Source organism: Oncorhynchus masou, chromosome 18, assembly GCF_036934945.1.
Source record: "Oncorhynchus masou masou isolate Uvic2021 chromosome 18, UVic_Omas_1.1, whole genome shotgun sequence".
Lineage (NCBI taxonomy): Eukaryota > Metazoa > Chordata > Actinopteri > Salmoniformes > Salmonidae > Oncorhynchus > Oncorhynchus masou.
The window spans coordinates 66,821,688-66,839,187 of record NC_088229.1 but is presented as its reverse complement, the minus strand read 5'-3'; the positions used below and the strand labels follow the sequence as shown (position 1 = coordinate 66,839,187).

The 17,500-nt window shown below is 47.3% G+C and overlaps 2 protein-coding genes across 3 annotated transcripts in view; one reads left to right on the top strand and one right to left on the bottom strand.

The window, feature by feature from the left end:
* The window catches only part of LOC135505161 (glutamate dehydrogenase, mitochondrial), a 31,673-nt gene extending 19,681 nt beyond the window's left edge, over positions 1-11,992 (top strand). Inside the window, exons 5-13 of the mRNA XM_064924295.1 lie at positions 2,307-2,401; positions 2,878-3,057; positions 8,373-8,510; positions 8,838-8,975; positions 9,053-9,133; positions 10,309-10,432; positions 10,530-10,621; positions 10,745-10,807; positions 11,018-11,992. Of these exons, the coding sequence (XP_064780367.1) occupies positions 2,307-2,401; positions 2,878-3,057; positions 8,373-8,510; positions 8,838-8,975; positions 9,053-9,133; positions 10,309-10,432; positions 10,530-10,621; positions 10,745-10,807; positions 11,018-11,137 (1,031 nt within the window). The 3' untranslated portion in view covers positions 11,138-11,992. The remainder of the gene's footprint in view (positions 1-2,306; positions 2,402-2,877; positions 3,058-8,372; positions 8,511-8,837; positions 8,976-9,052; positions 9,134-10,308; positions 10,433-10,529; positions 10,622-10,744; positions 10,808-11,017) is intronic.
* Positions 11,993-17,046: 5,054 nt separating this feature from the next.
* Positions 17,047-17,500, bottom strand: part of LOC135505170 (alpha-synuclein-like) — a 23,438-nt gene continuing 22,984 nt past the window's right edge. For both annotated transcript variants that reach the window (XM_064924315.1, XM_064924316.1), the window contains one exon: positions 17,047-17,500. This exon is cut by the window's right edge and continues 1,581 nt beyond it. The gene's annotated coding sequence lies outside the window, so the exon portion shown is untranslated.

Sequence of the window (17,500 nt, the reverse complement as noted above, 5' to 3'; positions counted from 1 at the left end):
CCCCCAGCCTTTTGTCTCACTGGGCTGTGGCTCCGGCAGTCCTGTTCTGACTCAGGCCACTGGTACTTTTCAGCTTTCATTTACATAACAATGACTAACTGTGAACTTTAACCCCTTCTCACAAAGCAACTGTTTTGATTATGCAGAGGTTGTTAATTCTGCTCCTCACAAGCCCGCACTTTCAGCCATCATAGTGTATACACTACTATAAACTGGGTGGTTCGAGCCCTGAATGCTGATTGGCTGACAGCCGTGGTATATCAGACCGTATAGCACGGGTATGACAAAACATTTATTTTTACTGCTCTAATTAGGTTGGTAACCAGTTTCTAATAGAAATAATGAGCCTCAGAGGTTTGTGATATATGGCCAATATATCATGACTAAGGGCTGTATTCAGGCACTCCACATTGGCCATATACCACACCCCCTTGGCAGGGGAGCCTAGTGGTTAGAGCGTTGGACTAGTAACCACAAGTTCATATCTGTTATTCTGCCCCTGAACAGGCAGTTAACCCACTGTTTCTAGGCCGTCATTGAAAATAAGAATTTGTTCTTAACTGACTTGCCTGGTTAAATAAAGGTAAGTGGTAATTGCTGAAGTGGATCACTGCCGTTGCAGTGGAAAAGCTTATGTGTATTAATGGTGACGTGGGTAGTAGACCCCTCTTCCAGTCAGTCAGATCCTCGCCCCCTCTCTGTCCACTTCTGTTTTTGGATGTCGGGGCCCAGTGAACACATGAGAATGTCCCTCGCTGCATACCATCCTGTTTATACCACAGAGAGGGAGAGAGACTATGACTCTGTCTGCCAGCAGGGCGTTCTGAGCCCTCCAGTCAGCCACGCTCTATATTTAGAATAGGTAGAAGTATAGATGTTTGATTGCTAGTAACTTTATCTCAAACCTGTGTAGTATGTGTTTACGCGTGGGAAAGAGAAAGATGGAGGGCAGGGGTCACCACTAGGTGGGAAAGAGAAAGATGGAGGGCAGGGGTCACCACTAGGTGGGAAAGAGAAAGATGGAGGGCAGGGGTCACCACTAGGTGGGAAAGAGAAAGATGGAGGGCAGGGGTCACCACTAGGTGGGAAAGAGAAAGATGGAGGGCAGGGGTCACCACTAGGTGGGAAAGAGAAAGATGGAGGGCAGGGGTCACCACTAGGTGGGAAAGAGAAAGATGGAGGGCAGGGGTCACCACTAGGTGGGAAAGAGAAAGATGGAGGGCAGGGGTCACCACTAGGTGGGAAAGAGAAAGATGGAGGGCAGGGGTCACCACTAGGTGGGAAAGAGAAAGATGGAGGGCAGGGGTCACCACTAGGTGGGAAAGAGAAAGATGGAGGGCAGGGGTCACCACTAGGTGGGAAAGAGAAAGATGGAGGGCAGGGGTCACCACTAGGTGGGAAAGAGAAAGATGGAGGGCAGGGGTCACCACTAGGTGGGAAAGAGAAAGATGGAGGGCAGGGGTCACCACTAGGTGGGAAAGAGAAAGATGGAGGGCAGGGGTCACCACTAGGTGGGAAAGAGAAAGATGGAGGGCAGGGGTCACCACTAGGTGGGAAAGAGAAAGATGGAGGGCAGGGGTCACCACTAGGTGGGAAAGAGAAAGATGGAGGGCAGGGGTCACCACTAGGTGGGAAAGAGAAAGATGGAGGGCAGGGGTCACCACTAGGTGGGAAAGAGAAAGATGGAGGGCAGGGGTCACCACTAGGTGGGAAAGAGAAAGATGGAGGGCAGGGGTCACCACTAGGTGGGAAAGAGAAAGATGGAGGGCAGGGGTCACCACTAGGTGGGAAAGAGAAAGATGGAGGTCAGGGGTCACCACTAGGTGGGAAAGAGAAAGATGGAGGTCAGGGGTCACCACTAGGTGGGAAAGAGAAAGATGGAGGTCAGGGGTCACCACTAGGTGGCTCGTGGGTCATTACATTTATTTTTGCCTCCCAAGTTTTCTGAGCAAAATAATATATTTTTAAAGTCATTTTTGTTGTTGGACATAAAAGACTAAAATCACCAGGAAATCGTCTCAAAGTGATTTTTAATTTAGGAAATCTGTTCCTAAGTATTCCCACGCATAAATCAAGATGCATATGTGATCGTATCTCAATGTAATCAAGGTTTGTAATGATTCCGTTTTTTGTCGATCACTATCTGTTTTGGATTTCTGCTGTCGATTTGCAGTGTACAAAATGTGTTATTCAGAACAATGTTCCGGCCCCCAGACTATCCACTCAAGGAGAAATCATAATTGGGGACCCCTGATGTAGGGTGTAAATGCTTCCAGTCCTCACAGAAACATTCACCCCCTCCTCAGGGCCTGGTATTGATGTTCCTGCTCCTGACATGAGCACTGGAGAGAGAGAGATGTCCTGGATCGCTGACACATACGCCAACACCATCGCACACACCGTGAGTTACCACACAAACGCACATACACTGTAGTTCTGTAGTCGGGCCCTCAGGGCAGTATGGGTAGTGTAGTTCTGTAGCATGGCTCCCTAGGGCAGTATGGGTACTGTAGTTCTGTAGCATGGCGCCCCCAGGGCAGTATGGGTACTGTAGTTCTGTAGCATGGCCCCCCAGGGCAGTATGGGTACTGTAGTTCTGTAGCATGGCCCCCCAGGGCAGTATGGGTATTGTAGTTCTGTAGCATGGCCCCCCAGGGCAGTATGGGTACTGTAGTTCTGTAGTCTGGACCCAGGGCAGTATGGGTACTGTAGTTCTGTAGTCTGGACCCAGGGCAGTATGTGTCCTGCACTGACCTCTCATAACTATGCTGAAGACTCTCTATCTCACAGTCTGACAAACAGATCTAATGCAATTAAACATACACTCTAACGTGTGTGTGTCTGGCTCTGTGTCTCTCTGGGTGTTTCTCTGTGCAGGACATCAACGCCCACGCGTGTGTGACAGGCAAGCCCATCAGTCAGGGTGGTATCCACGGGCGTATCTCGGCCACCGGTCGCGGAGTGTTCCACGGAATTGAGAACTTCATCAACGAGGCGTCCTACATGAGCATGCTGGGCCTGACCCCCGGCTTCCAGGACAAGACCTTCATCATCCAGGTACACACACACACACACACACACACACACTCTGGCATTTGCAAAGATTGCGTAAAAGTTGTTTACCGCTGATCTGGTCAGCAGATTTTGACGTGAACTTTGTTAAATATCTGCAGGGGTGAGTTAGTATTCGTCTCTCTGTGACGGTCAGTGACGTCAGAGACGTGGTGGGTTCAGCGGCAGTATCACACCACACAGATCTGCTTTACACTGGTCCGCAGGTCCCAGTTCCCACTCTGCCGCGGTGTGTGAGACAGACTAAAGGCCAAAGTGCAGCTTTCTGCGGGACTCTCAGTTCCCTCTGACACACGAGACATCACACACACACACACACACACACACACACACACACACACACACACACACACACACACACACACACACACACACACACACACACACACACACACACACACACACACACACACACACACACACACACACACACACACACACACACACAGGGAGAGAGAGATGCCCTCAGCCTTGGCCTCCTTCCTGGAAGCCTGTCTATAGGCTATACGAGGCCTGTCTATAGGCTATACGAAGCCTGTCTATAGGCTATACGAGGCCTGTCTATAGGCTATACGAGGCCTGTCTATAGGCTATACGAGGCCTGTCTATAGGCCTACGAGGCCTGTCTATAGGCTATAGGCCTGTCGAGGCCTGTCTATAGGCTATACGAGGCCTGTCTATAGGCTATACGAGGCCTGTCTATAGGCTATACGAGGCCTGTCTATAGGCTATACGAGGCCTGTCTATAGGCTATACGAGGCCTGTCTATAGGCTATACGAGGCCTGTCTATAGGCTATACGAGGCCTGTCTATAGGCTATAGGGCTATACGAGGCCTGTCTATAGGCTATACGAGGCCTGTCTATAGGCTATACGAGGCCTGTCTATAGGCTATACGAGGCCTGTCTATAGGCTATACGAGGCCTGTCTATAGGCTATACGAGGCCTGTCTATAGGCTATACGAGGCCTGTCTATAGGCTATACGAGGCCTGTCTATAGGCTATACGAGGCCTGTCTATAGGCTATACGAGGCCTGTCTATAGGCTATACGAGGCCTGTCTATAGGCTATACGAGGCCTGTCTATAGGCTATACGAGGCCTGTCTATAGGCTATACGAGGCCTGTCTATAGGCTATACGAGGCCTGTCTATAGGCTATACGAGGCCTGTCTATAGGCTATACGAGGCCTGTCTATCTTTTCTCTGTAGTAGCGTTGTCATGATACCAGAATGTTGAATTTGATACCGATACCAGGTTTAGTATCACGATACTTGATACCACAACAACAAATAAGAAAGCGTATTAACGACAGTCACAGAAGGGCACTTGATCCAGACAGTAGTATGTATATGTTAATGAATTAATGATATAATCACACAATCAAGTTTGACTTTGGTAAAACAATCTAACTATAAAACAGCAGAATGGTGAACATTTATTTTAATGGTAAATCTCTACTGGTACACTGGTTAAATCAAGATGTAGCCTCGGTCAATTCACAATACAGGTGAATGCGTATTATTCAATAGGAGTGTGTGCATTGAGTTATTGAACTTGTTGTAGCTGACTTCATGGGGCTACAGATGACAAACAATCCTTTCCATTTAGGACTTATGTTTATTGCCAACTACTAAGAGAACATTTTATTGTACAAATTAACAACATTTGCATAGAAGAAGCAATCTCTTCATTTATAAAAATGTGCGCTATAAAAAATGGTATAGAAAGGTATTTTGTGTTTTGAAAATACAAATGACTGTTCTCGAAAGTATATTTTACAAAATATGTTGGAGTCCATTTCAGCCCAGTGTAATACAAGTGACTAAATACTCAGAAGTAATTTAGATATACTGAACAAAAATGCAGCATGCCTGGCCTCCCGGGTGGTGCAGTGGTTAAGGGCGCTGTACTGCAGCGCCAGCTTTGCCACCAGAGACCCAGGGTTCGCGCCCAGGCTCTGTCGTAACCGGCCTCGACCGGGAGGTCCATGGGGCGACGCACAATTGGCCCAGCGTCATCTGGGTTATGGAGCCGGTAGGCTCTGTCTCATTGCTCACCAGCAACTCCTGTGGAGGGCCGGGCACAGTGCGCGCCAACCAGGCCGCCAGGTGTTTCCTCCGACACATTGGTGCGGCTGGCTTCCAGGTTGGATGCGTGCTGTGTTAACTTCTTGAAACTCCCCATACCGGATCCGGGTTTGTGACTAAAGCCTCAGGCTCATTAGCATAACGCAACGTTAACGATTTCTGAAAATCGCAAATAAAATGAAAATAATGCGTCTGCTCTCAAGCTTAGCCTTTTCTTAACAACACTGTCATCTCAGATTTTCAAAATATGCTTTTGAACCATAGAAATTGACTAATTTGTGTAAGAGTATGCAAAGCTAGCATAGCATTTTGAGTAGCATTTAGCACGCAACATTTTCACAAAAACCAGATAACCAAATAAATAAAATCATTTACCTTTGAAGAGCTTCTGATGTTTTCAATGAGGAGACTCTCAGTTACATACCAAATGCGCAGTTTTTCCTGAAAGCGTCTGTGTGTAGGAGAAATCGTTCCGTTTTCTACATTGCGTCTGGCTACAGAAACGAACCGAAAATTCAGTCACCTACAACGTAAAACTTTTTCCGGATTAACTACATAATATCGACCGAAACATGGCAAACGTTGTTTGGAATCAATCCTCAAGGTGTTTTTTCACATATCTCTTCATTGATATGCAGTTCGTGGAAGCTTGCTTTCCTCTCTGTATCCCATGGAAAAATACTGGCAGGTGACTTTTGCGCACCAATTTCGGCGCAGGACACCGGGCGGACACCTGGTAAATGTGGTCTCTTATGGTCAATCTTCCAATGATCTGCCTACAAATACGTCACAATGCTGCAGACACCTTGGGGAAACGACAGAAAGGGCAGGCTCATTCCTCTCGCATTCACAGCCATATAAGGAGACAATGGAAAACAGAGCCTCAAAAATCCTGCTCATTTCCTGGATGCCATCTCATCTTGGTTTTGCCTGAAGCTCACGTTCTAGGGCACGCACAGAGAATATCTTGGTAGTTCTGGACATGTCAGAGTGTTTTCTTTCGAAAGCTATCAATTATATGCATAGTCGAGCATCTTTTTGTGACAAAATATCTTGTTTAAAACGGGAACGTTTTTCATCCAAAAATGAAATAGCGCCCCCATAGATGTAAGAGGTTAAGAAGCAGTGCGGCTTGGTTGGGTTGTGTATCGGAGGACGCATGCCTTTCGACCTTCGTCTCTCCCGAGCCCGTATGGGAGTTGTAGCGATGAGACAAGATAGTAGCTACTAAAACAATTGGATACCACAAAATTGGGAGTAAAATAAAAAAAATGCAACAATTTCAAGGATTTTACTGAGTTACAGTTCCTATAAGGAAATCAGTCAATTGAATTAATTTAATTAAGGCCTAATCTATGGATTTCACATGCCTTCTTTAGTTCACACAAACACACAAACAAACTGTGCAAGACTAACTATGCAAGAGATTTTGTTGTAGGCAGAACGTATCGGAGTAGGATTCTATTGCATTGATGCTCACATCTCAAACTGTATTTTACACAGACCTATGTGGAATAACCAGAGCTACAGTAGGCCTATATGCAAATAGACCATTTGATTTTATTTACCTTTATTTTACTAGGCAAGTCAGTTAAGAACTCTTTCTCTTATTTTCAATGACAGCCTAGGAACAGTGGGTTAACTGCCTTTTCAGGGGGCAGAACGACAGATTTTGTACCTTATCAGCTCGGGGATTTGAACTTGCAACCTTTCGGTTACTAGTCCAATGCTCTAACCACTAGGCTACACTGCCGCCCCTACAAATATATGTATCTGTACCATTCACTTTGAACTGGACTGTGTTTACAGCATGAGGGTCGTGAGTAGATGTGCTTGTTTCAAGATCAAAGCGAGAGCTGCATGTAGTCACGTGTGCACATTTGTTCATATCCTTTACTAGTTAGTCAATTATTAGCCCAGTTATAGATTATTTCTAGTCAGCAAAGGGGACGGATTGCTTCCTACAAGAGCACCAAACGTGTACATTTCTAGACATCTTTGAAAAGTGATTCGGGTAAAGAGCTTTTTCTTTTCTTAAAGGGGCAGTGGTGTATTTTGGTGTATTTTGAGACATCTTGAATAAGCCCTAGTAGACAATAGGTAAGAGGGTGTCATAATTTTGTCTGATTCTCTGTAATAATGGTACGGAAATAAAACTTTTATTTTGTACAGTGGCTTTTGCATCAAACAACACAACAACATTTTCAGTCACCTCCTTGTCTGAAGGACAAGTGGATAAACAGGTTAATGTCAAGCCCTGCATGTTTTATTTTCAAGAGTCTCATGGAATGTAGGCCAACATTGAAGACCACACATTGGCTGTTACTGTAGACTGAATGATAGAACAGCTATTTCCATGTTAAAATGTTATGGGAGGCGTTTCCTCCATTGTTTTTGATGGTCGGCCACTCTGGTAGGCCTACATTATGAGGAAATAGCCACAGTAGCCTACTTGACAACTGTCTTAAATGTCGGCTAAACGTTGAGGGAACATTGATGGATACGGGTAATCGAATATTGGAATATCCGATCCGATGTTAGTATTCAATGACTAGCAACTATTTGTTTTTGAGAAGGAAAAAAACCCCATCTCACCTTCGTGTCTGACACAGACTGACTCACTAAACAGAGACACACACACAGACTGACTCACTAAACAGAGACACACACACAGACAGACTGACTAAACAGAGACACACACACAGACAGACTGACTAAACAGAGAAACACAAACTGTGTTTGTGTGTGTGGCTGGATGATGTAGTTGTGTGACTCGATTTTCTTGGAGATTTAGCGAATACGCAGATGTGTGATGACATCGTGTAGATAGCAGATGACAGAGAGGATAATGGAGAGATATATTGAGGGGAGCAGCTGATCTCAGTTTATAGACCTTGCTGCTATGGAAACGACTGTCAACCATCTATTGCTAAGGGTTAAGATTATGTGTCTCAATGCTCATTATAGTTAAAGGTACATTTCACAGCTGTACCAGATATATTACCTGCTTGGTTTCAATCCTCTCTGTCTGTCCGCTGATTTGCTATGTCTGTTTATTAGCTGGTTATCAGTGGGTCTGAGCCTACTGCAGTGACAGAGGTGGGCCACATGGGGGCGCCAGGGTCCCAGTGTAATGTCTTTAGTGTACTCTGTAGCAGAGTTGATGAAGGTGTGTGTGTGTGTGATGACGGAGTAATGATCTCTCTTTCTCAGGGCTTTGGTAATGTGGGTCTCCACTCCATGCGGTACCTCCACAGGTACGGTGCTAAGTGTGTGGGCATCGCTGAGTATGACGGCAGCATCTACAACCCAGAGGGCATTGACCCCAAGCAGCTGGAGGACTACAAACTGGTAAAAATACTCTCTTACTCTCCTTTTGAACTTCCACAGTCTCACTTTCTCTGTGTCTCTCTCTCTTCCTCTCTCACTTTTCCGCCCTCTCTTGTTCTGAATATGAGCTATAGCCAAGAAAGACTTCCTGTCTCTTGCATTTGACTAACCTGTGTGTGTGTGTGTGTGTGTGTGTGTGTGTGTGTGTGTGTGTGTGTGTGTGTGTGTGTGTGTGTGTGTGTGTGTGTGTGTGTGTGTGTGTGTGTGTGTGTGTGTGTGTGTGTGTGTGTGTGTGTGTGTGTGTGTGTGTGTGTGTGTGTGTGTGTGTGTGTGTGTGTGTGTGTGCAGCAACACGGTTCGATCGTAGGTTTCCCCGGGGCTAAGCCATACGAGGGCAGCCTTCTGGAAGCTCAGTGTCACATCCTGATCCCTGCCGCCAGCGAGAAGCAGCTCACACGAAACAACGCCCACAGGATCAAGGCCAAGGTACAATACTCCTATCTAAACTACACTATCCACAATGCCCTGTTGTCGTTGTTGTTTATTGTTGTTGTTTGTTCCAGATCATTGCTGAGGGAGCCAACGGCCCCACCACCCCTGATGCTGACAAGATCTTCCTGGAGAACAATGTCATGGTCATCCCTGTAAGAAGAGGCGTGCGCACACACACATATACACATACATACACACACACAAACTTGCATGTTAAGGCAGTCATACACACATTCACAGTATCTATCCAGCAAACATGGCCCCATGTGGGTATTTGGTGGGCAAGTTGGGCACGGGCTAGCTCACACCAAGCCAACACAGACTAACTCACACCAAGCCCACACCAAGCCCAACACGGCCTAGCCCACACTAGCCCAACACTGCCTAGCCCACACTAGCCCAACACTGCCTAGCCCACACTAGCCCAACACGGCCTAGCCCACACTAGCCCAACACGGCCTAGCCCACACCAGCCCAACACGGCCAAGCCCACACCAGGCCAACACGGCCTAGCCCACACCAGCCCAACACGGCCTAGCCCACACCAGCCCAACACGGCCTAGCCCACACCAGCCCAACACGGCCTAGCCCACACCAGCCCACACCAGCCCACACCAGCCCAACACGGCCAGCCCAGCCCAACCCCACACCAGCCCCAGGCCCAACACAGGCTAGCCCACACCAGCCCAACACAGGTTAACCCACACCAGCCCAACACAGGCTAGCCTACCCAAATCCCACACCAGCCCAACACAGACTAGCCCACCAGCCCAACACGGCCTAGCCCACACCAGCCCAACAGGTTAACCCACACCAGCCCAACACAGGTTAACCCACACCAGCCCAACACAGGCTAGCCCACACCAGCCCAACACAGGTTAACCCACACCAGCCCAACACAGGCTAGCCTACCCAAATCCCACACCAGCCCAACACAGACTAGCCCACACCAGCCCAACACGGCCAAGCCCACCAGCCCCAGGCCACACCAGCCCAACACAGGCTAGCCCACACCAGCCCAACACAGGCTAGCCCACACCAGCCCAACACAGGCTAGCCCACACCAGCCCAACACAGGCTAGCCCACACCAGCCCAACACAGGCTAGCCCACACCAGCCCAACACAGACTAGCCCACAGCAAGCCCACATCAGCCCAACACAAGCAAAAAAAAAAATTGGGTTGTGTGCTTATTCTAAAAATGTGCTCATTTCAGGCAAAGTGAGGGCCGGCCACACTGTGTGGGCATGTATGCTGGGTTGAGTTCTCTCATTGACAGGACCCAGACAGAGATGTCTGACCGTTCTGTCTGTTTGGCCCTCCCTCAGGACATGTACCTGAACGCAGGTGGTGTGACAGTGTCCTACTTTGAGTGGCTGAAGAACCTGAACCACGTCAGCTATGGAAGACTCACCTTCAAATACGAGAGAGACTCCAACTACCACCTCCTCAGTAAGTCCTGACCCCTGACCTCTAACCTTTCAGTCTCCCGCTATAACACCATGCGTCTGTAACTTACCATCAAGTACTCTTTCTCTCGCTCTCGCAGTGTCTGTTCAGGAGAGTTTGGAGAGGAAGTTTGGAAAGCAGGGAGGACCAATCCCTGTTGTCCCCACCGCTGACTTCCAGGCCAGAGTCGCTGTGAGTACACACACACACACACACACCCAAATGCATACGGGGGTTATATCTATATACATGTAAACCTATGCGGGGGGTGATACATCCAGGCTCATTTGATAACATCTCTCCTCTTCTCTACAGGGAGCTTCTGAGAAGGACATTGTCCACTCTGGGCTGGCCTACACCATGGAGAGGTCTGCCAGGGTAAGAGAGAGAGAGAGGGAGTGTGTGTGTCTCTGTGTGTGTGTACGTGCAAAGTTAGAGCAGGTGTGTCAGACCATACAGAACCTATAATTGCATTTTGCTGACCTGGGGCACCTCTCAACCACACCACCACTGTGTGCTTGTCTGTGTCTGATTTGCCAGTGTGACCCGGTCTGGTGTGTAATTGTAGTGTGTTTTGTCCCCCTGCAGCAAATCATGCGTACGGCCAGTAAGTACAACCTGGGTCTGGACCTGCGGACGGCTGCGTACGTCAACGCCATCGAGAAGGTGTTCAAGGTCTACAACGAGGCCGGCATCACCGTCACATGATCACCTTGTCACAGCCAGACCACTCCCACACCACCCTGCTATTGGTTCACCCTGCTTCCCCATTTTTCCAATCAGCCTTCAGTACATACCAGTGTTTACATTAGAGACCCGCGCCTCCCGTTTATACACACACACTGACACGTACTGTGTTCTGTGTCCCATGACCTCGCCACATCTCCCTGTATCACCTGGGTAACTCAGTATTCCTGTATCGTCCTGTTTCACTATTGTCGTTCAGTTTGTGAAAGAAAGAAGCAGATTGTAGCAGGAAGATAGCTTTAAAACCCCTCCCCCTCCTATAAGAGTTCCCTTTTGGCCATTTTGTCTTGTTTGACCCTTGTGTTGCCATGGTTTCAGACCACAACAGTGAAGTTGCCTTCGCTCTGACGGAGCTCTGTACTGAAAAGACACACATACTGAAATCCATTTCATGTTAACTCCGGACATATACTTTATTTAAAGAAAGAGATCGTTTTAAACTCTCACTTTATGTCAGGGAATGGTGATATATGTGTTCCTCAGTTCTCCTCGCAGCGGGGTTAGAGGTCAGGGCTCAGGGTTGTGCTGAGGAACACAGGGTTCTACTGGGTTTGGTTCTTAGTAAAGTTCTACACCCTTCTCCACTATATCAGTCCCCCCACAAGCCCCCCTACCTTCTGCTCCTATCTTGTCCAATCTGACCCTCCCCCAAACCCTCCGCTCCACCATGAGAGAGAGAGAGAGAGAGGAGGAGGAGAGGACATGGGAACAAGCGTTCTCCTTCTCCAAAAAGCCGTCCAAGCCCTTGCATGGAAATTGCTTGGGTAAATTTGTATTGCCTTTTTTTTTGAAAACCAATAAAATTCTGAGAACTGATGTGTAAGTGCAGTATTTGACGTGCAGACAGACAGACTAGTGTTGAAAGATTGGTGTTTTATTTATGTTTATGACATCCTATACACGTTATACAGATCTCAGTGATGGTATAAAGACGGGATTGTTTGATGGGAAGGAAGGTCCGAGGTTGAGACATGGTACAGTCCAAGGTTGAGACATGGTACAGTCCATGGTTGGGGATTCATTTGAAAAGGCTCTTTCCAAAAGACATGGCCTTGTCTGCAGCACTGTCCATGGCAGCATCTGCTGCAGCCCCTTTCACTGCATCAGACACCATGCCACCAATACCTGGAGGAACAACCACAACATCAGACACCATGCCACCAATACCTGGAGGAACAACCACAACATCAGACACCATGCCACCAATACCTGGAGGAACAACCACAACATCAGACACCATGCCACCAATACCTGGAGGAACAACCACAACATCAGACACCATGCCACCAATACCTGGAGGAACAACCACAACATCAGACACCATGCCACCAATACCTGGAGGAACAACCACAACATCAGACACCATGCCACCAATACCTGGAGGAACAACCACAACATCAGACACCATGCCACCAATACCTGGAGGAACAACCACAACATCAGACACCATGCCACCAATACCTGGAGGAACAACCACAACATCAGACACCATGCCACCAATACCTGGAGGAACAACCACAACATCAGACACCATGCCACCAATACCTGGAGGAACAACCACAACATCAGACACCATGCCACCAATACCTGGAGGAACAACCATAACAGATTGTGTGTAGGTAGCATGTTACAGGCGAGGCGAAATGTCTGATTTAGTGTCCATGGTAACCCAGAATAGACAGATCACCTTCGTCTTTCTTCTCCTCCTTAGCGCCTCCTCCGATCATCTCTCCCACCTTCTCCTTCACCACAACAGCTAGACAGAGGGAGAGAGAGGGAGGCTGTCAAACATGCACCTTCTGCCTCGACATGACCAGATAATTGGTGGAATTTCCTCTTGTTATGTCTTGTTAGTTCTTGCTGATACAAGCTCCCTTTCATGACGTGATGCCACAGAATCTTTGCAGATTTTTTCGATTTCTGGTAGAAATGAGCTCCTCTACTTTGAAATCTAGACAAACCCAAATAACTAATTTTAGAAGTATGAGCAGTGCCAAAAAGTACAGAGCAAAAAGTTGTTTCAAAAATGAACATATTTGGTTACAGAATGTTGACTCATCAACTGCAGCGCCGTTTAAAATTCCAAAGCCCAGTTTGAACATTTTAGAAGGCTGATAACACAAAAATGAACACTAACTATACAGTAGTCCAAAAAACAACCACATTTTGCTGTGCTTTAGGGTTTAAACATATCAATGCTTCACATGAATGACCCCCCCATCATTCAACCAAGTAAACAAACACCATCATCCACTTTTCTTACAGACATCTTGTTCTCACCTGCTTTGTCGATCACTGCATCCACCTGCTTCCCTGATCCCTTCAGAAAGTCCATCTCTGTGTGTGTTCTGTACTCGGCCGGAGAGTGTGTGTGTGTGAGCGAGAGTGTGTGTGTGTGTGGATGGGTGTGCATGGGTTTATATGAGGTTGGCAGAGAGGCTTACAGAGGCCACCCCTCCATCACACACCCCTGTCAAGTCACACACACCCCTGTCAAGTCACACACACCCCTAAGGATGCAGGCCACTTTTATTGTTGGTGTCAGTATGGAAAAACCCAGCAGTGGAACTGTAAATACCGTCGAGGGAGAGAGACCTCATAACTTTATTAGGACCCTCAATGAAACATGCAGCACAACTCAGCACTTATTCAGGACCTAATTATAATAATTCACATTTCCTGTTGCTTCAGGAGTATTTTCATGTTGTAGCAAACTGGCTCAAATTATGATCCTACATCTGTATATGCATGGGAATCAGGAAATACTGGATGTGATGTCCTGAAAGGTCACCAAACTGTCTGACTCACTGTCAAAACACAGCTATAAAAGCGGACAAAAAAAGACACAAAATTTGGCATAGCACACACTTCTTCTTACGACAGCCCTCTCTCATTGTGTTGTTGGCCCTAGATTGCTGCTCTGTGTTTGTGTGGATTCCTTAGGGGTGTTGGCTGTGTGTGTTTCTCCATTAAGACACTCCTCTTTTTTAATGTGTTCTGGCGTTGGATCAGAGAGTGTGTGTAGAGCAGTTTGGAAATCTCTTGGTTAGAATGGAACATTGGGCTGGTGATATGTCATCCCGAAGGATCACTTAAAACACTAAGACTGGGTGTTCTAGAACACTGACGCAAGAGGTTCTAAGTTGGCTTTTTGTTTTCTTCCTGACCTCTCTTGACCCCTCTGTCTCCCTGTCAGCTCCCAGCATGCCGATGGAGGGAGTGACCTCATAGTGTACCTGTAGAGGAGAACAAAGAGCCTGGCTAAACCCCTGGGAGCCCACACGCATGCTCACACACAGAAAACTTTGCTAAGACTTGCAGAGGGCAAAGAAAAATGTCCAGGATGGTACCACAATATCTCCATGGTAACATAGGCCATACATACTATTATAAACGGAGTCATAATTAGTCACTCAAATGGAGAAATTAAGACGACACGGAAGTTTGGATTTCAACAAAACCGTCTTTAATTCACTGGTACTGTTTATAAAATCAGCAAGTCCGCTTCGATGCCAACTTAAACGTGGTGTGGGAGTGTTTATGTTTTTGTTTGTGTGCTTTATGAGTGTGCTGTGTGTATGGATCTGGGGTTTGTGCAGGTACCTGTGTGTGTGTGTGTGTGTGTGTGTGTGTGTGTGTGTGTGTGTGTGTGTGTGTGTGTGTGTGTGTGTGTGTGTGTGTGTGTGTGTGTGTGTGTGTGTGTGTGTGTGAATTTGAGTGCATAATAAGGCAACATGCAGTCATTAGTTTCCATTGGTCTCAAAAAATAACACACACAAACACACACTCTGTCCCAGGCCTGTTCTGAGTGGCTGAGATGGTTGATGACAGGAGCAGCTGTCGTTAACCATTGACTCTTGTTGTGGGAATCAAAAATCGAATTTAAAATCCATTTCCCAGCATTCCCTGTGTGGGATGCTCTTCTATGACAACCCCTTGTCCGTCTGACTATTGTTCAGCGGTGTTGCTATGACAACCCCTGTCTGTCTGACTATTGCACGGCGGTGTTACTATGACAACCCCCTGTCCGTCTGTCTATTGCTCGGCGGTGTTACTATGACAACCCCCTGTCTTTCTGACTTGCTCGGTGGTGTTACTATGACAACCCCTTGTCCGTCTGACTATTGCTCGGTGGTGTTACTATGACAACCCCCTGTCTGTCTGACTATTGCTCGGTGGTGTTACTATGACAACCTCCTGTCTCTGACTATTGCTCAGTGGTGTTACTATGACAACCCCTGTCTGTCTGACTATTGCTCGGTGGTGTTACTATGACAACCCCTTGTCCGTCTGACTATTGCTCGGTGGTGTTACTATGACAACTCCCGTCTGTCTGACTATTGCTCGGTGGTGTTACTATGACAACTCCCGTCTGTCTGACTATTGCTCGGTGGTGTTACTATGACAACTCCCATCTGTCTGACTATTGCACGGTGGTGTTACTATGCCAACCCCTGTTTGTCTGTCTGACTATTGCTCGGTGGTATTACTATGACAACCCCCTGTCTGTCTGACTATTGCTCGGTGGTATTACTATGACAACCCCCTGTCTGTCTGACTATTGCTCGGTGGTATTACTATGACAACCCCTGTCTGTCTGACTATTGCTCGGTGGTATTACTATGACAACCCCCTGTCTGTCTGACTATTGCTCGGTGGTATTACTATGACAACCCCCTGTCTGTCTGACTATTGCTCGGTGGTATTACTATGACAACCCCCTGTCTGTCTGACTATTGCTCGGTGGTATTACTATGACAACCCACTGTCTGTCTGACTATTGCTCGGTGGTATTACTATAACAACCCCCTGTCTGTCTGACTATTGCTCGGTGGTATTACTATGACAACCCCCTGTCTGTCTGACTATTGCTCGGTGGTATTACTATGACAACCCCCTGTCTGTCTGACTATTGCTCGGTGGTATTACTATGACAACCCCTGTCTGTCTGACTATTGCTCGGTGGTATTACTATGACAACCCCTGTCTGTCTGACTATTGCTCGGTGGTATTACTATGACAACCCCCTGTCTGTCTGACTATTGCTCGGTGGTATTACTATGACAACCCCCTGTCTGTCTGACTATTGCTCGGTGGTATTACTATGACAACCCCCTGTCTGTCTGACTATTGCTCGGTGGTATTACTATGACAACCTCCTGTCTGTCTGTCTGACTATTGCTCGGTGGTGTTACTATGACAACTCCCCTGTCTGTCTGACTATTGCTCGGTGGTGTTACTATGACAACCCCTGTTTGTCTGTCTGACTATTGCTCGGTGGTATTACTATGACAACCCCTGTCTGTCTGACTATTGCTCGGTGGTATTACTATGACAACCCCTGTCTGTCTGACTATTGCTCGGTGGTATTACTATGACAACCCCTGTCTGTCTGACTATTGCTCGGTGGTATTACTATGACAACCCCCTGTCTGTCTGACTATTGCTCGGTGGTATTACTATGACAACCCCCTGTCTGTCTGACTATTGCCCAGTGGTATTACTATGACAACCCCCTGTCTGTCTGACTATTGCTCAGTGGTATTACTATGACAACCCCCTGTCTGTCTGACTATTGCCCGGTGGTATTACTAGACAACCCACTGTCTGTCTGACTATTGCTCGGTGGTATTACTATAACAACCCCTGTCTGTCTGACTATTGCTCGGTGGTATTACTATGACAACCCCTGTCTGTCTGACTATTGCCCGGTGGTATTAATGACAACCCCCTGTCTGTCTGACTATTGCTCAGTGGTATTACTATGACAACCCCTGTCTGTCTGACTATTGCCCAGGTGGTATTACTATGACAACCCCTGTCTGTCTGACTATTGGGTGGTATTACTATGACAACCCCCTGTCTGTCTGACTATTGCTCGGTGGTATTACTATGACAACCCCCTGTCTGTCTGACTATTGCTCGGTGGTATTACTATGACAACCCCCTGTCTGTCTGACTATTGCTCGGTGGTATTACTATGACAACCTCCTGTCTGTCTGTCTGACTATTGCTCGGTGGTGTTACTATGACAACCCCCTGTCTGTCTGACTATTGCTCGGTGGTATTACTATGACAACCCCCTGTCTGTCTGACTATTGCTCGGTGGTGTTACTATGACAACCCCTGTCTGTCTGACTATTGCTCGGTGGTATTACTATGACAACCCCCTGTCTGTCTGACTATTGCTCGGTGGTATTACTATGACAACCCCCTGTCTGTCTGACTATTGCTCGGTGGTGTTACTATGACAACCCCCTGTCTGTCTGACTATTGCTCGGTGGTATTACTTTAACAAGGAATTTTCCCTTCACAACATCAGGA